General features: G+C 38.7%; 1 protein-coding gene across 1 annotated transcript in view; it reads left to right on the forward strand.

Annotated features, from left to right (window-relative positions):
* ck (unconventional myosin-VIIa ck) overlaps positions 1-24,811 on the forward strand; it is a 63,955-nt gene that overhangs the window by 5,512 nt on the left and 33,632 nt on the right. Inside the window, exon 2 of the mRNA XM_011140946.3 lies at positions 12,507-12,553. Coding sequence (XP_011139248.1) covers positions 12,536-12,553 — 18 coding nt within the window. The 5' untranslated portion in view covers positions 12,507-12,535. The remainder of the gene's footprint in view (positions 1-12,506; positions 12,554-24,811) is intronic.

Below are 24,811 nucleotides of genomic sequence, written 5' to 3' on the forward strand. Positions count from 1 at the left end.
GGAAGTTAAGAGAGAAGACGATAGTTAACGTTATTGAAGTTATCGTCATCTCGAGATTAACTCTTCTTATTGTTCTAATGAAAACGTACGATTACATTTATATATTGTTATTATTATGTGAAATGCAAACGATGCGGAAATTCCGAAGTTGAAGTTAAGATCAGAAGTCGTTAAGATCTCTCGTTGACTTCAACAGAATTTCGGTTCTTCAATCGAAATTTTTGAATCGTTCGTGTTTCATCAGAAAATTCGTTCGTTCAATCAAACATTTTTCTCCGTGCGAATAGCAAACATCGTCTTCTCGATGAAAGGAAATTCTTTATTTGAATATTCACGCGGAGAGGAACGAGTGTCATCGACCCCACGATTGGCTGATGACGAATAGGCTGAGAGTTCTAAAGGTAATCAAGCTCGCGACACATGTCGCTAATTAACATTCCTAACTAACGTCTTCATGAGGATAAAAGATCGCTGGAATGAAGAAATCAAAAATGTTTTGATCGATGGAGACAGAACTTTCGGTTCTTCGAGGCGAATTTGGTTCATCGGAACCAGCGGTCGACATTGACTCAACCAATCACTTTCCTTCGTATTAATAAGATATAATAATAAATAATTGGGTGGAAGATCACGCTGGCATCTGTCAGTCGGGAGATCGAAAATAATCCGGAGAATCGAAATTCTTCTCTCGTGACTGTATAAATCACGAGTTTTCTGGCTCTACATTTCCCTTGCACTCGACCATTCCATTTTTCTGTATCCAAGCAACATCCGTAAATTTTGAGGACTGATGATGAGCGGGTTGCTTCTATAGATAAATCTTTTTCTATCATGAAATTCACTTATTGCTAGAAAAATTATCGAGAGGAAAGCAAGCAGTGGAAAATATTTTGATACTTAAATAATTTAAATAATAAATAATAAGATATAATAATAATAAATAATTGCCAGAGAAAAATAGCAAAAAGTTGTAACAATGTTGTAGAAAATATTCTGATATTGAAATAATTTAAATAATAAATAATTTAAATAACAAATAATAAGATATAATAATAAATAATTGCCAGAGAGATGGCAAAAGATTGTAGCAAGCGGTGGAAAAGATTTTGATATTGAAATAATTTAAATAACGAATAATTAGATGTAATAATTGCTGGAAAAAACTTGCAAAAGTTTGTAGCAAGCTGTGGAAAATATTTTGATATTGAAATAATTTAAATAATAACTAAGATGTAATAATAATAAATAATTGCCAGAGGAAAATGGCAGAAGGTTATAGCAAGCTGTGGAAAATATTTTGGTATTGAAATAATTTCAGAAATAAATAACAAGATCCGATAATAAGAAATAATTGCCAGAGAGATGGCAACAGGTTGCAGCGAGCGGTGGGAAACATTCTGAATTGAAATAACAAATAATAAACAATCCATCCATCGTCAGCCATCAAAATTCACCGAAACGCCTGATATTTTCCTCGAGTCTCGCTTCTCCACGGCTCGCCACGGCTTTCGCAGCGTTATCAGGATATCGCGTACCTCGATTCCCTTTCCTGTGAATTTTCGCGCGAGGCTCGCGATTAAGAGCTTTCGCAGGTTCGCGCACGCGAGGAGCCGCGGCTCGGCAGCGTCTCGTTCGATCGCCCGTTGAAGTCTCCCGCTCTCTCGCGCTCTCTCGGCGCTACGCCACTGACCGTTCTCCAGATATTTTTCAAGTCAATGACTGCGAGACCGCCGTGCGGGCTCACGCCCGTGCCTCAAGTTCACGGCGAGACGGGTGTCCACGTGGATACAAATGCAGCTAATGATCTTGCTCGCTCGTCGTCGTTACACAACGCGCCTCTTCTAAGATTCGCGCGGCGCGATGGCGCGGCGTTCTCGAGCTGTCTTCGCGAGCGTCGAGATTAAATAATCTGCAGATTATTTCCTCACACGCACCGCGTCGTGCATGCCGTACCGTTATGACCGGGGTTGCTTACACGTCGCGACCTTATGTGTGCCCGAGGTTGAAAATCGTACAGATTACCCTGCGCGGGAAAAGCAAATCCACTCGGCGATCTTTCGACACGCGTAAGCGTGTGATTGGCTCTCTTCACGTGCCTTTCTTGTCGTCTTCGGTCGCTTAAGCCATCATTTAACACGTTCAAATCGTCGATGTCAAATGACGTGATCGAGAAATACAAGAAGCGTAAAGCTGAGAAAGCTAAACGGGCGAGAAACGTGAGAACTCAAGAAAGCTAAAATAAAGAAAGCTTCAGCCAAGGTCACATACGCTTACGCATGTAAAAATAACACGCTCGTGGATTCGCAGCGTGGAGATCAGACGAAAACTCGGTTGTGAGAAATTTATTTTCTATTGCTCAATTGCTTGCACTCTGCCTTGCGCTAATTTCCTTCTCCTCTTTTTTTCCAGCAAGTCTCAATACTGCGTATCTTTCTTTTGAAGTTTCGAAAACGCGCACTACTTTAGTTTTCCAGCTAGTCTCAATAGTATGTCTGTCTCTTTTCGAACTGATGAAAATGCAGATTAGTTCAGCGACAGAAGACAAATCTAAGGGCAGAACGATTTCTGCGGGAGGCTCCCAAATTAACAAATAATTTTAACAGTTATTTCAAATCTGATGCTTTGACTGTTCCCTGGTTAATTCGACTTTTCTTATGGACATATACATATGATTATACAGGGTGTCCGGGATCTTTTGGAAATGAAAAATTGTGAAAATTAAATCAAACTGAGAAGAAAAATTTTGCAAAAGTTGCAATAGTTATTAAGTTATTAATAATTGAAAATGACTACATCTAGAGCCTCTTTTAATTGATAACTTGAACATTTATTTATTTGCACTTGGTAAAATGGTAAAAGAAGGTTTTTTTGTTCAGAATGAACTAACTTACGATTACATGACGACTATCGTTTAACGTGTTTAACGATAGTTAAATGAGTACATTGAACTTTGAACCCTGAATCTTGAACCTGTCGCTGGGCACAATAGCCGTCATATAATTGTAGATCAGGTCATTCTGAATAAGAAAGTCCCTTATCATTGTGCAAATAAGTACGCAAATTTTCAAGTTATCTATTACAAGAGTTTCTAGATGTGATCCTTTTCAATCATTAATAACTTAATAACTATTGTGATTTTTGCAAAATGGTGTATGACTTTTCTCCTCAGTTTGATCTGATTAATCTTCACAACTTTTCGCTTCCGAAGGATCCCGAACACCCTATATAATTTAAGTATAATTTAAGTTGAGAATGTCGATATATCAGAATATATGTGACGTCAGAGTTGAATGGCGTTGTAGAACGTTAACTGCGTGTGCGCGAACCAGACAAAAACTCGGCTGTAGGAACAGAAAGATCCTCCCTATGGGAAGTTTCTGCTCAACCAATTATTCTCCGTTATCTCAAACAAGTTTCGAATGTCCAGACGAGTGTTCTCGGTCGCGGCGGAGAGAGATATTGTTCCTTGTCGCCGAGTTCTCGTCTGGCCTCGTTCAGCAACCGAGATCCTTTTCCCGTGCAGTTACATCGATATGCCATATGCGAAATATCGTGCTAATAATCGCCATTTCGATCAGCGACGCGATAAACGGACGCTCAAAAGTGCCGCGACGAAGTGTCGTACGAGCGTTAACAAGCGGAACAGGACGGGAATGAAATTGAAAACGCCCGCCATGACGAGTGACGAATAGCCGGGAACTCGAAACGTAATCGTGCATGCGACGTGTGTCTAATTAACGTCCAGAGGATCGCCGCGCCAGCGCGTCCGTTATTCGGGAACGTCGAGCAACATCCGAAACTGGAATCGAAAAACGACACTCGTTCTTTCCTTCAGAGATATTCAAATGAGCAGCTCCCTGGTTCTTCTGTATCTCTTCGACCACGAGGATCTTCCGGATCAACACGTCGACCGCCATGACGGTCGCCAGTGACCGGCATGCGCGATATGCTGCTATATCTCTTGTTAATTTAAATCAGGGTTTTCCAATCTTTTTTGTATTACACACCCCTAAAATTTATCAATGAACCTTCACACCCTCTACAAAAAAAAATTATTTATATATTTTATGGTAAAAATTGATTGTTGGGGTTTTAAGGTAAGAAGTTAATTTATAATAATTTATTATTACATAATATAATTTTATAAAAATTAACTATCATTTTAATATTATAAAATTATTATCCATGATATCAAGCTTCGCATAGTGATACGTAATGAATATACAGAGTGTCTTCAAAATACCGGAATCCCCGGAAAGACTAACTTTGCAGGATTAAGTTTTCATGAAAAACTTTGATTTGACAAAAGTTGTAGAAAATCGAATAACGGACTTGATGGTGACCTTGAATTTGACTTTGGCCATGACCTTCAAGGTCATTTGGGAGTCAACTTGCGTTTTTTAAATGGGAACTCTTATTTTTTATTATACTATTTTTTTCTATCAATTAATTTCAACAACTTTTTTCTAAAACATTTTTTTATTTGCCTAATATTTTTTGAGATATTTGAAAAAAACTTGATAACTTTTTCAATATTTAACTTACGAGATCTCACAAACTATTTGTCGGAAGAAAAAGTGATACTAGACTTTCTTGCTTTATTTTGTCTCAAGAATATATTGTTACAATAGCGCCTTGACTTTTGTCAACTTACTTTTTTTTGGAATTTTTTGAAATTTCAAAATTATCAAATTAACAAAAATCAGGGCGCTATTGTAACAATATATTTTTGAGACTAAATAAAGCAAGAAAATCTAGTACCACTTTTTCTTCCGACAAATAATTAGCGAGATATCGTAAGTTAAATATTGAAAAAGTTATCAAGTTTTTCTCAAATATCTCAAAAAATATTAGGCAAATAAAAAAATGTTTTAGAAAAAAGTTGTTCAAATTAATTGGTAGAAAAAAAATAGTATAATAAAAAATAAGAGTTCCCATTTAAAACACGCAAGTTGATCTCCAAATGACCTTGAAGGTTATGGCCAAGGTCAAATTCAAGGTCACCATTAAGTTCGTTATTCGATTTTCTACAACTTTTGTATTCAAAGTTTTTCATGAAAACTTAATCCTGCAAAGTTATCCGGGGATTCCGGTATTTTTAAGACACCCTATATACATACAGATACGTAAAAAATATATAATTTTAATAACATTTTTTTTAATTTGATGGTAAAAATGTCGGATTATTCTAGAATTCATCTTAATCATTATTAATTACGATACACTTTTCCTCGTACCTTCAAGAATGTTTTCTTGCGCTTCCAGGGGGTGTAAGCACCCCCGATTGGAACCCCTGATTTAAATGAAAACATAATTGGATTTAATTTAATCTAAAGCACAATTAGTTGCATCTGACAGATTGGTGAGAGCCGATAAACCGAGGCGGGAGATGTGCGCGTCAGACACCGCTCCTATCTACGACCTTTCATCGAGTTTTTGGACAATCAGTGGAAATTAGAGCACGGCGGCCAACGTGATGAATGCGGATTTATGCCGCCATTAAAACCGAACGAAAATGAAATATGTTCGTATTAAGACTTCGATTCCTATTCGAATCTGGCACTATTCAGATATTCGATTATTCGATTACTCAGAGATGTGACGCTTCAAATTCGAATCAACTGGAGAACGGTCGAAGCGTCAAATTTAAAATTCTACCCGGATTCGGATTCAAGTTTCTAGCAAAATTAACTGGATATGATCGCAGCTATCTGGATCCATCTTAAAAATTTGGCAATCAATAAATCAATATCTTTTTTAACTGCGATCGGACAGCTTAATTTGAGATGATTATGTATTTGATTTATTTATGTATTTAATAATTATTTCTGGTAACTTTGTTATAGGGTAAGTCCAGGATAGATGGACATAGTTTTTTAATTAGAAATAATACATTTGTATTATAAATAAATGATCAACGACTAAGATATGTTCCGAAAATTGCACAGCTTGCAAAAAAATTGGCAAAAAGTGGTGGGCCAAAAAGTTTTTTTTACATTTTCGAAATTTTGAAAGTTGTGCCGTTAAGCTAGTTTTTGTGCTAGTTAAGCCTAAAAACTTTTTTTAGTGATAAAATATCCTCAGATGGCTGGTTTTCGCAGTACGAGCATCCAAAGGAAGCAACAGAGATACAAATTAGCGTGGCTAAATCGCCGCGCAAAATTTTGCAATTAAAAAAAGTTGTTGGGTTTGACTAGCACAATCCGACACGACTTTCGAAAATATGAGAAATTTTTTTGCGTCACCAATTTTTGCAAATTTTTTTGCATTCTGAGTAGTTTTCGATACATCTCTAAGTGGTTTCTTATTATACTCGATTAACACAATTCGGCACAACTTGCAGACTTGCGATAAATGCATTGTAGAAAAGGTTATTTGTTAATTTGTATTTTAACATTAACATTTTTTTCTACTGAACGAAAGGTGATATCCAGTTTCTTCAAACGGCACAACGCGGCATAAATTAATAGGAATTCACAAACAAAAATTAGGTTCATTCGGACAAAAGTGGGGGGTTGGCAAATTTTCGTTTTTATTTTTTTTTTCAAATGTTATTGAAGTTATCGGTTTCGCGTTTGCGGCATAAATCAGCACAAACGTAGCGCACAATACGGCACAATAAAGAAAAATTCGAAAAGTGCGGGGCTACCAAAAATTTAGTTTTTCTTAATTTTCTTGAGTACGCTTTAAGTTAGAGAGTTGCGGGTTGCGGCACAATACGGCACAAATACAGTACAATGCAGCACAATTCGAAAAAATACAAAATTCGAAAAGGGCGAGGCCAAATTCACACACCGATCCGATGTCCATTACTTGCTATTTCTCGCTGAGTAGGCTGACCATCTAACTCTGATAAAAATGAATCATCTATTCCGTTTATAGAGTTCGCGTAAAGATGCGTATATCGCGTGAAACGTAGTCTCGATGACGAATTTTGAGGTTAAATATGCAAATACGATGATTTTTAGTCCTTTAAACCCAGGTCTAATGTTATAACTCCAAGTACCGTATTCGCAAGATATTTTTTCCGACGTATGAAACATTTTAGAGGTTAATAGAAACATAAAACATTTATTTACTTGCAATAACAGTGTTTTTGTACATCAGGAAGAGACACACCTACTCGTGGTACATGCAACTCACAACTCGATCAGCGCTAATGCCTAGTATATATTAACAAATTATACCAATTGACAGTCTATCCCCCATGTCAATCTATCCCGGACTTACCCTATACTAAATTCGGCTTTGGATTCGAATCTTTTATTGTAGTTTGAATTTAACTCCAGATATAATTCGGATTATCCAAATAACACAAGGTGTCTATGTCCTATGAGGACAAGGTGTCTAAAAAATAAGAAATATCTATCGGGTGGGTGCTAATAACGCATTTTCTTAAGTCTAAGTTATTTTATCTAAAAAGGAAAATGATAAAAAATGTAAATTTAACGTAAAGCTGCAGAAGAAAATGCAACTGGAACCCATTTTTTCTCAGCGCAAAGATACGTGTTTCAATGAATAAACCTGTTGATACCCACTGAAAAAATATTGGGTCTATGCATAATTCCGTAGCGAAATTCCGACAGATGTTGTTCGCAGTTGTTTTTCCGCTCGCACATGTGTCAAACATATAAAGTGTCGTATACTGAGTGAAAGCTGAAATTTGTGCCGACATTTTGAAAAAGTATTCATCGAGATCCGTGACGTATACGTTTAATTATATTTTGAACATGGAAGGAAAAAACGTATACTTTCGGTGCATTTCGTTTTTTTATTTCCGAAAAGGCAAAAACGCGTCGCAAACTCACAAAAGGATATGCGCTGTGTACGGAGAGAATACCGTAAGTGAAAGTGTGTGTCGGAAGTGGTTTGCGAAATTTCGTTGCGGAGATCTTGATCTCCAAGATGCTCCTCGCTCTGGTCGGCCAGTCACTACTGATGTCAATAAAATCAAGGCTTTAATCAACTCCGATCGGCATTTGACGGCTACAGAGATCGGACATAACCTCAACATTGACCAATCAACTGTTTCGAGACATTTACGGAAGCTTGGGATGGTAAACAAGCTTGATGTTTGAGTGCCGTACGAACTGAATTTAATGGACCGAATTTCAGCTTGCGATTTGTTGCTCAAACGCCATCAAAACGAACCATTTTTAAAGCGGATGATCACTGGCGATAAAAAGTGGATTGTCTACGACAATGTCAGTCGAAAAAGATCATGATCGAAACGCGGGAAGGCTGCTCAGACGGTCGCAAAGGCTGGATTACACCCGAAGAAGGTCATGCTCTGTATCTGGTGGGATTGGAAAAGAAATCGTCTATTATGAGCTGCTGCCACCCAACAAAACGATTGATTCGACTAAGTACTGCTCACAACTGGCCAAATTAAAGCGAGCAATCGATCAGAAGCGGTCCGAATTGGCGAACGGAAAGGGCATTGTGTTCCACCAAGACAACGCTAGACCACACGTTTCTCTGATGACCCGGCAAAAGTTATTGCGGCTTGGGTGGGATGTTTTGGTGCATCCACTGTATAGTTCGAACCTTGCACCTTCAGACTATCACTTGTTCCGGGCGCTACAGAACAATTTGAATAATCAGTTCCCTGGACGTTCTCAAAAACCACTTGGATGATTTCTTTGCCCAAAGATCTCAAGACTTTTATGAAAGAGGGATAATGAAGCTCGTGGAGAGATGGCAGAAAGTCATTGAACAGAATGGAATATATTTAATTGATTAAAATCGCTTTTTTGCTGAATATTTTGCGTTTGAAATTTATTCGATTTTCGCTACAAATACATAGACCCAATATCTTTGTATTCAGTTTGATATGTTATATATCTTTCTCGTCAGTGCGCGATTTTACGTTTACGAGTCGAAACCAATCGTGGACACACGAATAGATGCCCAAATCCCCAAGAGCCCTAGTTTGTATTTCCGTCCGCACACGTGTCGACGCTACTGTCGTAACCTTGTTTCGACGATTCTTGACAGGCTCGTCCGAACGAACCGATAAAGACTATCTCCATCGCCTCTGCCCAGCACGAGCATAAAAAAGATCCCACAATTTCTCCGCCGAAAGCAAATCCTCCGAATCGCCTCGATGACAACGCAAACTGCGTGTTCGCTCACTCGCTCCGAAGAAGCAATAGCTTCCTCTACCTGCCTTTTATCTATCTACGTGCTCGTCCCCCTAAATTGCATTGCTCAGCCGAGCGAGAACCGGCGTGTTCTCGTCGTCGTCGTCGACGTCGCGTCTCGTTCCGTCCGGAGAATTGAATTTTCCTCGCTTCAATAAGCCCTACCGACGCGACCCGCAACTCGATGCGATCGCGTCGTCGCACAGTGGGGCCAGATGACATTCTTTGGTTCAAAATTCTCTAGAGACCTGAATTTCCAATCGATCATCGACACCAATGAATGAGGTTGATCCTGAATAAATTCTAAAGAGATCTGTCTAGCCGAAATTTTGAAAAAATTATCGGTTCAGGGTTCATGGGTTTAGGGTTTATCTTAAAAGTTTATCGTTTAAAGTACAGTGTCTTGGATTCGGCCTCAGTGAGTTCGAGCCTATGGATATTAAATGCGAGACCCCAGAACTTATAATCACCTTTTAGAAAACTCAGAATTTCGGAGCTCATCGTTTCAGCCCACATTAAGAAAGAATTAAGCCATATAGACCCAATAAGTAAAAACATGGAGAACATTGAACAAAACATCCAACTCTAACCTGATGGTCCATGAGCTCAAAGTTTATAAACCTCAGCTCATAAGCCATCATACGGAGATAAAAAGTAATTACCGTCGGTGCACATTGGGTTATTAGCATGACCCAATGTGCACCGCTATTAGATAGAGAAATAAGTGTTGAATAATGAGTGTTTCACAAGTTTCTCGCGTTTAACGATAATTTTTCCTCTTTTGGGGCTAGTAATTCGAGAAAAAAATTTTTTTTTTAATTTTGGCACGACAGATCTCTTCAGAATTTATTCAGGATCAATCTCATCCATTGGTGTCGATGATCGGTTGGAAATTCAGGTCTCTAGAGAATTTTGAACCAAAGAATGTCATCTGGCCCCACTGTGCGTCGGAGAAATATGTCGGTCCTCGTGGTCGCGCTCGTAGATTGTATCGGCGAGCAAATCGGCCGTTGCATTTTGTCATGGGAAGAGACTCGAACGCTCTCGTTACACGGGACGACTGACGCGATCATAAATCTTCCCGTGAGGATTCGAGCGAGCCTCCGCGGGGAGCTATTCGACGCGACAGGACTTTTGTTTCCGCGGACAGGACTATCTTCGAGGACGACGTTCGCGAGATTACGTTCAATTTACGCGCAAATCGTCGGTAAGTTGCGCCGCGAGCGCTGAAGTTAATTGCGTAAATGGAGCGTGCAACGAGAAAAATGTGCGCATATGCATATTGTATGAACGTTATTATTATGTAACGTTGCACTTGCGTGGCGTATTGACTTTCCGGGAAAATATTCTTCCTCTGACTTTCCGCGGACATGAGTTCCTGTTCTGGACGAGTGCTGAATATGTTTTGCTGATGCTCAAGCTGAGTACAAGACGCGTGACGCTCGTATGAAGAAGACGAAACTTGAAATGAAAAGGATTTATCCATTGTTCTCGCCATTTTAATCTCAAATTTGTTTTCTTTATTTTTCTTCTTTTTCTTGTTATCAGTTGATGCAACTGTTCGATTTCATTACTTTTGCAAAACAGATAATTAAATGTAGAATTTTTATATTCTTAAGAAAAACGAGACTTAGAATGAAAAAGACATATCTGACGTTCGTTATTTTAATATCTTTCAATTTCAAATTATTTTTCTTTGCTTAATGTTTGCCACCTTTTTTATAAAAATATTTTCTCGTTATCAGTTGACGCAACTATTTGATTTCACTATTTTTATAGAACAAACAGATATAGAATTTTTATATCTTAAAAGACACGAGACTTGGAGTTAAAAAAGAATACATTTGTTATTTTAATATCTTTCAATTTCAAAATGTTTTTCTTGACTTAATGTTTGCCTTAACGTTCGCTTAACCTTTTTGTAAAAATACATTCTCGTTATGTTGGTGCAACTACTTCATTTCATTATTTTTGTAGGGCAAACAGATGCAAAATTTTTATATTCTTGAAAAAGACGAGATATAGAAGAAAGGTATATCCAACGTTCGCTATGCGTCTGAAATAGGCCCTGGACGCGATAATGGATCCGCGATAACGCAGCGCGGTATCGAGAACAACGTCTACGCCAGAAGAGAGATCGATCTCGAGAGGATCCTCGATGGATCTCGTCTCGTCCCGTCCCGTCTCAGCTCGTCTCGTCGCGGAGCTGTATGGCTCGCCGGCGGTACGAACTGCCTAACCCACTTTTGCGAACAGGTTTATGCCGCCGCCGCCGCCGCGGCGATAACGGTGATCGACCGTTCAGACATCACCGACATCATGTGCCGGGGATGCTTTTCCTCGGGAATAGACGCGACGACACGCGCGTGTGTAACGCATGTAGCGTCGAATTCTCGGGACTGCGAGTTCACGAGGAACGAGGAGGAGCGCTCTCTCGGCCCTCTTTAGCTCTAACGGCTTCAACGAATTCTCGCGGATTCGCGGCTACTTTCCAATGGCTCGCGAGTGTGACGTTCGCGAATTGAAAAAGCGTCACCTTTAAGGGGTTAGGTCACCTTGGATGGATCAAAATCACTGTCATTTCCGGGAATTTTTTCCGAGGACATAACAAAAAAATACAAAAATGCAAATAATATATTTATTAAGTATCTCTTTAAGGGAAAAAAAGTAATTTTTTGTAAATATTTTTAACAAAATGGCGGCGTTGAAGCCGAGACACTTTTTGACGTTCTCAACGGTGTTCAGTCTCACGGTTACAACATTGGATGTAAAACAAAAAAAAATTTAATTATCTAGATGCCAAAAACTGAAGAAATACATATGGATGTTGCGAAATATTAAAAACTTTTTTTGCAATTAACACTTTTGCACGAAATTTTTAGGTCGGAACGTGAAATTTTTTTTCAAGTGTTTACCATTTCCATAAAAATAAATATTTCTGAATATCCACATGTACTTCTTCAGTTTCTGGCATCTAGATAATAAACATTTTTTCGTTTTTGTTTTACGTCCAATGCTGTAGCCGTGAGACTGAACACCGTTGAGAGCGTCGGTCAAAAAGGTATCTCGGTGTCTGGGCTTCAACGCCGCCATTTTGTGTAAAATATTTACAAAAAAAAATACTTTTCTTCCCTTAAAGAGTTGCTTAATAAATATCTTATTTTTATTTTTATTTCTTTCGTTATATCCTCAGAAAAAATTCCCGGAAATGACGGTGATTTTGACCCGTCCAAGGTGGCCTAACCTCTTAATTGAGGACTCGTCCTATCTGTTTAAATAGCGCACGATCCAGCGAGATTCACGAGCGTGTCTTTGCACGGCTATGCTTCCATTTTGAACGTCATGTCTCTTTCGTTCTTGCAGGCGGAGTGCCGACAACCACGACTTGAGAGATGGTCATCGTTACACGGGTAGGTCCTCTTGAACAATTTTTATATGCTACGTAAGATAGACAGGCTTGCCGGACATAAGTGAAAAATAAACAAATGTGGAGGCGGAGAAGAGGCGGTGCTGTCACTCTTGAGCGAAAGTTTGACGGAAAGAAAGAAAAGTATGCTTTGCAATTTTCATTCGGACGACAGCGCTTGCTTCTGCATTTGTTTATGTAAATTTTCATATTAATTTTATATATTTTGATTCTACCTCTCCGTAGAATTGTGTCCTTCGATACGCGACATTCTCGGTATTGAAGATTCTCGCAACTTCTTCGTATCGAAGATGGATGGAGAGAATCTCACAGCGAAATCTACATGAAATTTTATTGAGGTGCAGCAGTTAAATGAAATTTTATTGAGGTACAACAATGTTCCCACTGTACCAAAAAACATGATTGAAAAATCGCAAAGAATCCCTTGGGGGTAATTATATAGTATATGAGATGCTCCTTCAATGACTTTGACATGTGTTGTTTAGGTTATGACCCTGAGTAATGTGCTAAAGGTTTTAGGTGGCGTTCATTGTTTGTTAAAAAGTTATTAACAAAAGAAGTTTCATTAATCGAGTGTAATTTTTCGACACTGTGTACAGGTCCGTTTAGGTACGATAAACTTTATGCATTTATGTGAACAAAGAAGAGGCTTAACTGCATAATTACCAAAAGTTATTTATACCATATCCAAAAATTCCTTTCATGTATTCTTAAATTTTTCAGCTAAGCAGTATAACATACGATCATATTGCGAAACATTATAAAAATATATATATTTTGTATATATTTTGTCGTATAAATTTATTATATGATCATAATTATTGAAAATACAAAACAAGTTTCATAAATACGATCTTTCGCCTTACTAAATTAATGAATTTACAATTTACTAAAATGACAGATTTCGAGAAGATTAACAAAGACCCTACGCAAGGTTTGGCATAAATAAATTACTTAAATGCAAACCTTGCGTAATGGTCTCTCTCTTCTCTTCAGAATCTGTTATTTTAGTATATATATCGTAGACTCGTTAATTAAATAAAACGAAAGATTTAAATGCCAAAACTTATGTACAAAAAACGGATGTATTGATAATTCGTTTTTATGTTTCTAAGTACCATTAAAAATGTTTAAATTGGCGGTCATTGTTTATTACAAACGATGAATACAAATTACATTCATTCACAGTCGAACTTCTTTTGTTGATAACTTTTTAACAAACAACGAGCGCCGCCTGAAACCTTTTGCACATTACTCATGGTGATGATCTTGACAACATATGTCAAGGTCAAAGTCATTGAAGGTGCATCCCCTACACTGCATAATTATCGCGACAGTTCCGCTAGTGGACGTTCCGTTGCCAAATGCTCTTTCTTCCATCGAATGGAAAACTGAAAAAGAAGATTTCTAATCGATCAGCCGTGTGCTCAGTTATCTCACTTGAATCTCGACGCAGCTCGACTCATAAACGTGCGGACGAGTCTCCTCGTTAACAGAGATATTACCTCTCTCGCCGCCGAATTCTCTCGTCTCTGGTCCCTCTTTCTCTCCCAACGCGTGACATTCCACGCTCGAGAGATACTTCACACGACAACTCATTCTCGATCTATCGCTACCGTTTCTGTCCGAGAGAGCCCGGCCGATCCGTATCGGATCGCGCCGCGAGCCATTCCGCGCGCGAGAGTGCACGCACTTCGGCTGGGATAATTTCCCGCGGGTGAAAAGCGCGCGTAGAAATCCGCGCGTGTAAATGCGTCGATCAATCTGCCGGGCGAAACTAAATAAATTCGATGGAGCGCGCGCGCGCGTTAATCCATTACCATTTACCGCTTTCCTCGTCGTTCTCCTCGAACACGGTCAGTAGGAATCTGTGACAAGTGAAAATGACCGGACAGGAGTCGCCGGTGTTCTCTCGTTGTAAACAATGATGTACCGCTAAGTGATGGCCGCGGATTTCACGCAGTCACCGCATCGCGCGGCTGTTCTTTCCGTCGCGTCACGTCATGTCGTCCTCTTGCGCGCCACGAAAATTACGTCGACCGACGTCAACGTTTTCGCCGAAACACCGCGCGCTCGCGATGCGATGCGATCCTGGGAAAATTACAATACGTCGACCTGCGCGACCGTCACACTTCTCTCGCTACTCACCGCGCCACGCCGCGACGTCGGCCATTAGTCGATTGTAGCCGCTCGAAATAATCAGCGAGTATCGATAATCGAAATCGATCCATCGCAGTAAATGTAATCGTGAATAATTTACGTGTTCGATTGATGAGGTTAATTATTAATTCCGGCAGTCGTTATTAACGTGTTAATCATTACTCACTCTACATTAATCCATTAATCATTATTAATTTTGTCAATAATTATTAATTAAATATTAAAGTTTCAACCAAGTCAAAGTAATCGATTGAAACTAGGGATGGACGATATTTGAAAACACATCGATGTTTAAAATATCGATTAATAAAAAAAATTGTAATGACGTTTATTCGATTATTTCCTAAAAAAAAAATCGATTTGCCGATTAATCATATTATACATATAAATATGCAAAGTAAACATTTAAGTTGGTGAGCACCAGATTAAACGCTGCTAGGGGTGCGTTCGGAAACATCACTTGGATGCTCTCCTAGCTTACATATTAGATGCGTTCTTAAATTCGCAATAGATGTAGCCGGCGTTATTCAATTCTTATTTTTCACTGAATGTTAAACAAGGATTGAATGACACCCGCAATATTCTCAATATTATAAATCCTAAAGGATCTCAATACTAGAAATCCTTCTAAAGGATCTTGCATACTGGACATGACTAGCAACTATGTTATGAGCGATATCTAGTGAGAGTTCTGTTTTAAGAAGAAAGAGCTTTCGTTTCTTCCTCAAAACAGAACTCTCATTAGATATCGCTAATTGTTCATCGTTAGTCAATGTGCGAAGCCTTTAAATTGGCATCTCATTTGATGTATTTTCCATGTGATAAGAGACCGATGTGAACCTGGCAAGCAACTTGACCAAAAAAAAAGAAATTCGCAATACGGTTCGATTGTACTTTGTTTGTACCTGTTTGTTTGTACACTTTTTGTTTCGTTTGTACTTCGAAGGATAAAAAGATAAGGGAAGGAGGAAAAATAGCGTGCAAGCAAATATAAGATATCGCAAAACGCCATTCGAAAGAGAATCATTTGTACCCGTTTGTACCTCTCTTCAAATCGTTTGTACTTCAAAGGAACCGGAAGTACAGGATCTTCAAAAAATATCCAAGAGCTACTTTCGCCAATTTTTGAAATATCACAAAACTGCCAATGTCATTCGAGACAGAATCGTTTGTACCCGTTTATACCTCTCTTCAAATCGTTTGTACCTCAGAGGAACCGGAACTACAGGATCTTCAAAATATGTCGGAAGGTTACTTTCGTACTTCCGGTCCCTTTGAGATACAAACAATTTGAAGGGAGGTACAAACAGATACAAACGATTCTTTCTCGAATGGCATTGGCCGTTTTGCGATATCTCCAAAATTGGCGAAAGTACTTCTTGAACGTTTTTTAAAGATCCTGTATTTCCGGTTCCTTTGAGGTACAAATGATTTGAAGAGAGATACAAACGGGTACAAACGATTGTCTTTTGAATGGCGTTGGCCGTTTTCAGATATTTTATACTTGCTTGCTGGCTATTTTTCTCCCTCCCCTATCTTTTTATTCTTTGAGAGACAAACGAAACAAAAAATGGTACAAACAGATACAAACAAAGTACAGTCGAACCATATTGAGAACCATATTTCTTTTGTTTTGATTAAGTTGTTTGCCAAGTTTACATCAGTTGATAAGAGGACTAATTTTGGGAAGATAAGTGCTTTCATTGGACCATTCGGCAACGTTCCAAAACTTATCAGTAATAACCGGACAACCTTATTGTCTATGAGTGTACAATAGATGTACGTAGTAAACTTTAAACCTTAAGAAAGGTAAATATGCACATTAAGTCAACCCCTTCAAAAGTTCATGACCTTGATATATGTTGTTAAGGACATGTTCCTGAGTGTTATTCAGAAAATTGCAGCCGCCGCTCATTGTTTATTAAAAAGTTATTAACAAATTGGTAAATAAACATTGGTAAATATTTACCTATGGGGACCACCTCCCGATCTCAAAAATTGTATGTTATGTAGATCATCACCCTGAGTAATGCTGCAAGATTTTAGCCGACGGTCACTGTTTATTAAAAAGTTATTAACAAAAAAGTTTGATATATACGTAAGTTGCAAGTGCGTTTAGCACGGCGTGTTACGCGCGCTCCATCCTCACTCTCCGATATTTACCCGAAAGTGGTTGAAAACAAACGATGGGAAGGCGGTGAAGAGAGGCAGGTGAGATGGGGGTGAGGCGCGCGTAGCGCGCCGTGTTAAACGCAATTTCTACTTACGTATATACCAAACTTTTTTTGTTAATAACTTTTTAATAAACGATGAGCGACGGTTGCAACTTTTTGCATAACACTCAGGAACATGTCCTTAACAACATATATCAAGGTCATGAACTTTTAAAGGGGTTGACCTAATGTGCATATTTACCAACGATATTACAAAAATCTGCTATTAAAAAAGAAAAATAAAAATCGGTAGCCGATGTTGAGAAAAAATCATCAAACATCGTTTAATTGAATAAAAATAAAATCATCTGAAAACGTCGATCAATTGAAAACAAACTATCAGTTCTTTCGATTAATCGATGAAAATCGCTCATCCCTAATTGAAATTGTCATTGTATAATCGCTATTTATTCGATATTAATTTTCATCGTATTAGTCAACTAAAATGTTAATCAGTCGCGGACCTTGACCGCTGATTTATTTATTAATTTTTTTTTAATTCGTATCCGCGAGGGGATTTATTCACTGGTTTATTCACTCAATGGAAAGATCCCCCTTAAATCGGGATTGACTGGAACCGGAATTGATCAAATCCTCCGACGCCACCTGGTCTGATCTTGATTGCTCAACGTGTGATCAAACAAATCAGGAGGTGCTGAAAGTAAGACACCGAGACATCGCAGGAAGATGAGGTGCTCCGATAAACGCGCCGAGGACTAAATCACTCGTCGCTGATTTCGCAGTCAAGCCAGCTACGATGATAAACGAGACGACGCATATCTCGTGAAAATATGGCATCTGGTTCGCACGTGTGCGTAATTTTCACGCGTAATTCGAGAGGATGCCGGTAGCGATAAGGCACCTGTCACAGCTGCTCACGTCTCGTAGCTCCCGCATATTCCCGTCCCGACGTTCTAACAATTGCCCAGCGACGTTCTGTAACGCGCAGTTTAACGCTACGATGACCGAATGACGACCGGGAGCCGACGCGACGCGACACTCTGTGGGAAGATGGATGATGAAAATGAAGAGGGAAAAGAGAAAAAAAGAAGATACAGAGAGAGAAACAGAATAACTTAAGGATGTCTAAGGCTACCAGACTTGTAAGTTAGTAGGGAAGGACGACCGAAAACCTTGACGAGCAAAAAAGAGAGAAGGTCGTCGGCTGGAATGCGTCCGCCATCATTCCGAACGTCGATTTTCAAAAATGTTACTAGCTAGTGACTATGATAAGTCACTATGGCGGCACATCTGACAAGCAGAAAAAAATTCCTTCGATGCGCTAACGAAGGACAAGTAGCGTCCTTGGCAGGACATGAGAATCTTGGCTAATTCTCACTAGAAAGAAGGACAGTCCTTTCCAAAGGAGGACAACTCTGGCAACCCTAGGAATGTCGTACGTGTGTACGATGAACGGATGACCTCGGCGTGTCGCGGCGCATGCAACAAGAACGATTGTAGAAAGCAAGAGGATTTGGTCCATTGGCTTGCCTTACGTCAATGGTAGTAGATCCCATGCGATGCAAATGGGAGGACGTTTTGTGTAAGTGAAAGGTAACGATTACCGGCGTCCTGCTCCGTCACATTTGCGCGAAATTTCCGTACTTGAGCGTACGGAGAGACGTACGCGCAAATATGCGCACGGCAAATGTCAATGGATCTTCTGCCCGAAGCCCAAGTATTGTGTTGGCATTTAATCGCGCGGAAAATATACAGGGTGCTAAATTTCGAACGTAACAGGTAAAAAATCTCGAAAACTATGAAAGATATTAAAAAAAGCTAAAACAGGTGTTCCATGATTTCAAAGGGGGGAAAAAATGGCATTATCAGTTTTTTATTTGGAGGGCATTTTCAAGGTCAGTTGAAGGTCAACTTAATTTTTTAAAGTAGAAAGCCCAATTTTTTATTATATCTTCCTTTTCTACCAATTAATTTTAACAACTTTTGTCTGAAACATTTTTTTATTTGCCCAATATTTTTTGAAATATTTAAGGAAAACTTGGTAACTTTTTCAACATTTAACTTATGATATCTCGCTAACTATTCATCGGAAGAAAAAATAGTATTAGACTTTTTTACTTTATTTATTATCCTTCAACTGACCTTGAAAATGCCCTCCAAATAAAAAACTGATAATGCCATTCTCTGTCCCCTTCGAAATCATGGAATACGTGTTTTAGCTTTTTTTAATATCTTTCATAGTTTTCGAGATTTTTTACCCGTTACGTTTTAAATTTAACACCCTGTATATATACGCATCTGTTTGAGTTGAGTCGCCCGGGGGAAACAAAGGTGGACGTTATATTATGAGTGTGACTTAGTAGGGTTTTGCAAGAGATGACACTAAGATCAGTTTTGTCGAAGACATTCCGATCACAGCTATTGTTTCTTGATATTAATATTTAATATGAATCCATGATATTTAGCCATTTAGTAACAATAGACACAATAAAAATCATGTTAATACCATCTTAAAAATGGAGCTTCCTGAAGAGTATTTTCGATATGCGTTGCTTTCGTTTTTTAATCGGGAGAAAACAGCGATCGAAGGTGATGGAATTCTGATAGAAACTTATGGTGATGTTGTTCCATCAATTAAAACACGTGAATATTGGTTTGGACGATTCAAAAGTAATGATTTCAATGTTAACGATAAAGATCGCTCGGGATAACCAGAAAAACTTGAAAATGCAGACTTGCAAGCATTATTGGAGAGCACAATCCACTTCAGAACTTGCCAGAACATTAAATGGTGATCGTACAACAGTTGCTAGACGTTTACATGATATGGGAAAGATTTACAGAGAAGGAAAATGGATTCCGATCAATTATCGGACAATGCCATTGCGAACCGGTTAAATATTTGCATTTCGTTGATTGCCAGACAAAAAATGAAGAGTTTTTGTATCGAATTGTTATTGGAGATAAAAATCGGTTTATTTCGATAATCCTAAATGAAAAAAATCATGGTTTGACCCAGACTAACCAGCAACATCCACATTGAGAAGAATATTCACGGTTCAAAGGTATTGCTGCGTATATGTTGGGATGAAGAAAGTGTTGTATATTATGAACTGTTAAATCCGAATGAAACTGTCACCGCAGATTGTTATCGACAACAATTATACAAATTGAAGCGAGTTTCGAACCAAAAATGATCACCAATTGCGAATAAAGGACACAAAGTGATCCTTCTTCACGACAATACTCGACCTCGTGTTGCATTGTCAGCGAAGCGAACGTTATTAGAGCTGAAATGGGAAATCTTACCGCACCCCGCGTATTCTCCAGACATTGTTCCATCCGATTATCACTTGTTCCGGTCGATGCAACATGCTGTAGAGTCTAGAGGATACATGCTTTCATAACTTCGAAGTGCGAAAATTTGTTGAAAATTGGCTCAACTTCAAAGAGGAATCTTTTTATTGTCGCGGAATCCATCTTTTGCCAGAAAGATGGAAAAAAGTTGTAGAAAACGAAGGGAAATATTTTAATTAAGGTATTCGTTCATTATCTTAAGTAAATCAGTTTCTAGGAAAAGAAAACCTTCGATTTAAATAAATCAGTTTTTGGGAAAAGAAAACCCTCTCAAAACCACACTCCTAATAGTTATAAATAATTCGATCGATCGATGAAATTAATTATTAATCAGTATATTTTGGGTGAGTGCAAAAGTTTGATGGATGGATCCCTCAAAGATGTAATTGATTCAGTTTTACGACTGTACTTACAAATATGCAGATGTATAATATACAAAGGACAATGGAAAATATGTGGCAATTACTTGGCAGAATGAATAATTGGTTTTTAATCAAATTACTCATACACGCGCTTTTTCTATCATAGATAGAATCCGTCGAAACTTTTGCACTCGTTCGATATAATCAAGCAAGCCGATAATTGATTAAAACAATCATGATATCTAATCGACGATCTTTATATATATACGAGGGTAGTGCCAGAAGTACCTGACCTAACAAAGAAAACACAACAAATTTGGGAAAAATATCTTTATTTCTCTACATAGTCTCCTTTTAGCTCAATACACTTTTCCCAGCGATGTTCAATAGCTTCGATACCCTGTTTATAGTGGGAATCGTCGAGCTTCTCAAAATAGCCATCGAGTCACCTTGGTCCATTGTTTTGACTGTTCCTTCGTCTCAAGTGTGAAGTGATGGACCCATGTTTCATTCATGGTTATGAATCGACGCAAAAACTCGGCTTTATTGCTGCGAAACTTCGCCAAACGCTCGATTGAAACATCCTCACGACGCTGTTTTTGTTCCAATCGCGGCACCCATCTTGCGCACAGCTTTCTCATGTCCAAATTTTCAGTCAATATGCGATGTACAGCACTTTTTGAAATGCCTACCATGTCTGCTAACTCGCGCACTTTCAGTCGATGGTCATCCAATACCATTTTGTGGATTTTCTTCACCATTTCTGGCGTCACCTCATTTGGTCGACCACTGCGATGTTCGTCTTGGCAGCTCGTACGGCCTCGTTTAAACTCTGCCATCCAATATTTTACTGTTGTAAACGAAGAAGCAGACTCCCCCAGAGTAGAATCTAACTCCGCTTTGATATTGGTTGGACTGAGGCCTTTCAAATGAAAGTATTGTATCACATAACGATGACCAATTTTTTCCATGTTTACAAATTCACTGAGAGCGTTCACTATTGATGGCTGCCAAACAAATACTAAACAACGTAGCGTCGTCAAACTTTAAACTTAAGCTTTATAAGGTTGGTACTTTCTACTATAGTCATTCTTTTCAACAACAACCGCTATCTATACGTCAGGTCAGGTACTTCTGAGACTATCCTCGTATATATATATTTATAGATTCCGACATGAGCTACATCGAGATTATAAATATGATGATTGTTAGATATCTATTGTATCCAACCATCATTACATATCTATAATCACAATTTACTTTTGATTCAATTTCGTTTATTTTAGTCAATCAAAATTTCAATCGATCGACGCCTAAACGATCGATTCCAGTATCAAAAATTTAATCGATTGGCACGCGTGAAGGTCGGAACACGCGAGTGTCGAAGACGTTTTATAATTTACATGTTTATAATTTAAATATATTTCTATGTGAAATATATTTCGCGGTACTAAAAATCCAACGTAAAAACATCTCGACTGAAAATTAAACGAATAAGAGAGTGGAGACAATCGATTGATGTCCGACGTTGCTTTCACTGTAAAAAGTTAATCGATTGGCAAGCGCGAAAGTGCGCGAGAAAAAGTGCGCAAAAAAAAAAAACACTAGCGTCAAAGGCAGCCTGGTGTTTCCGTTGTTTGCGATATATTTCGCGAGACTGAACAATTCAACGAACAAGAGTGGAAACGATCTTGCAAAGCACGCGAGAGGCAATATTTACAGCTGCGTTCGGCGAACACAACGGTTGAGTCGCGGCTTTTGGGAGGCAGATGTCGCTACGGCAGATCAAAAGGCACACGTCAATCGCGAATAATAATAATAATTTTTACCAACCGTTGTGTTTTCCGAAGGCGGTCAGCGTCATGAGCGCTCGTCGAAAGCGGCTTTTATGACTCTCCTCTCCGTATACATGATGTAAGGTCAGTATATCTCCGCCGCTCAGCGCGACACCGGCTGTAGCGCGAGCGATAAATCATAAATAATAAATCACGGGGCTCGCATGGTAGTTTAATTAGGCGTAGTTAACGGTCCTTCGTCACTCGGCGAGCGCCCTGCGCGCGCCGCCTTCGTATTTCCCGCGAGCGAAACCAGCCGTCACGTAACGGGATGCGGAATCGGACGGTGCGTCTGAAACTTCGATCGTACTTACGACCACTACTAGCTCTCTCTCTCTCTCTCGTCTCCTCGTCACGTCGAAGAGAATCGGATCCGATATCGCCGCCGTGGCCACGGTCAATTAATCCGCACGGGATGACGAATCCCAGCTCTCTCAAGGTGCGCCTTGAATAAATTTCAATTTTCCATTGGACGAAAGATGACCGCGTGTCGTCCAGTCATATGTAAACCGTCTTGATTGGTTAATTTATTCACGCTCTCTTCTCGTCCCGACGATTTCTCATGACGTTCGTTAGCACTGTTTGTTCCCGCCGGCCATATTGTACTTGTTTTTATGTATTAGATCTAGGTTGATTCTTTCCAATTTCCGACCATTTTCAATCTTTATTTAACCCTTTCACTGCTGAATTAACTTCCCTTGAGAAAATTATTAAAATATTTGGTAGTCCTACGTTTTTTGGGTCGCTGATTACGGATCTAAAGTCAGATTTGCAACATTCAAAATGGCGGACTCAATATGGCGATCGTGATGTTCAAAATTAATGAAAATTCCAATTATTATTAAATAATGACCAGGTTGTAATAAGAACATATGATTCTAGACGATGGAACTCCATCGAGCCAGAAAAAATTTATGTGGGAAAATGTTCAATACTGCATATTTATGCTTACTAGAGATTAAACATTCATTTTTTAGTAAAATAATATTGATAGTATGGATAAGATGGAGATACAGAATGAAAAAATTAAGAAAATAGAGCTAAAAGGTGCAAAAAAATCAAATTTCAGCCGTTTTTGTAGAAATATTTGTTTATAAAAAAAATCTAACCTGTAAAAAAATACTGAAAAACAATATGTTTTTATACAACATCAGAAAAATATTTGGTAAAAATTTCAGACCTCTACATTCAATACTCTCCGAGGAATTGATTTTTTCCTAAAAAAAGCATTTTTTTCAACTTTATTTGTTATAAGTCAACAAATCACATAATCACAAATAATCACAAATGAATAATTGGGTATAAAAACCTATTGGAATATGTTGAACAACTATTCAGTTATCTGGAAAACTCAAATCCCCGATTAGTTCTTCAAAATTATATGATTTACGCAAAATTGAATCAAGAAAAGGTGAGAAGTATACTTCTCATTAACAGTGAAAGGGTTAAAAATCAATAGAACACAGGATTAATCAATGAAATATTCTCTGTTGTTGTCGAGAACTTCCGCCATTTACTGGGCAGTTGCCTAATCCCATCACGACAGAAACTTAGTGGCTTTGAGGTTATTAAGTCAGCGATGAAATTTCGCATGTCGTCAACTGTCGAAATTGTGTATCACATTTTGTGCATGATACATCGACCGCACCAAGTAAAAATCTGACGGAGCCAAGTCTGGAGAATGCGCTGCGTGTGGGAGAACTTCCCAGCCCAAGTGCAAGATGGTTTCCTTTGTGGCTTCTGCTGTATGCGGTTTAGCATTGTCTTGCAGCAGGATGACTTTACGGTTGCCTTGTCCAGTAAATAGCCTTTTTTCCTCATCGCATCGCTCAAACGTATCAATTGCTCTTGGAACCATTAAATCTCCGCTTTAATGGTCCCAAGAGCTTATAGTACACCAAACCCTTCTGGTCCTACCATGTAGAGAGAAGAACTTTTTCTCCGAAACGTTTGAGTTTTGCTGTCGACGTTGACAGTTGACCAGGGTCTGACCTATGATGCTATGATTTGTTGAGTTTAAGATTTTCATACATAATCCATTTTTCGTTACTAGTTACGATTTTATGCAAAAGATCTTTTTTGTCGTCTGGCAAGCAAGGTAATGCATGTAGTCAATCGGCGATTTTTGTTGTCAATGGTTAGCTCGTGGAATCCACTTTCTTTCTTTCTGTATTTTTCTTATACGATATCAATGATCGCAGATAGTTTTCTGATCTACTCCCAACTTTTCCGCAAGTTGTGCTTGTGCCGTACTTTCATTCAGTAGATTTTGCAACTCCTTGTCTACAAATTTTTTGGCTGACCGGGGCGTGATTGATCGTGAAGATAAAAATCACCACTTCGAAAACGTTCA

This window comes from Harpegnathos saltator, unplaced genomic scaffold, assembly GCF_003227715.2.
Source record: "Harpegnathos saltator strain DR-91 unplaced genomic scaffold, Hsal_v8.6 scaffold54, whole genome shotgun sequence".
In the NCBI taxonomy this organism is placed as follows: Eukaryota; Metazoa; Arthropoda; class Insecta; order Hymenoptera; family Formicidae; genus Harpegnathos; species Harpegnathos saltator.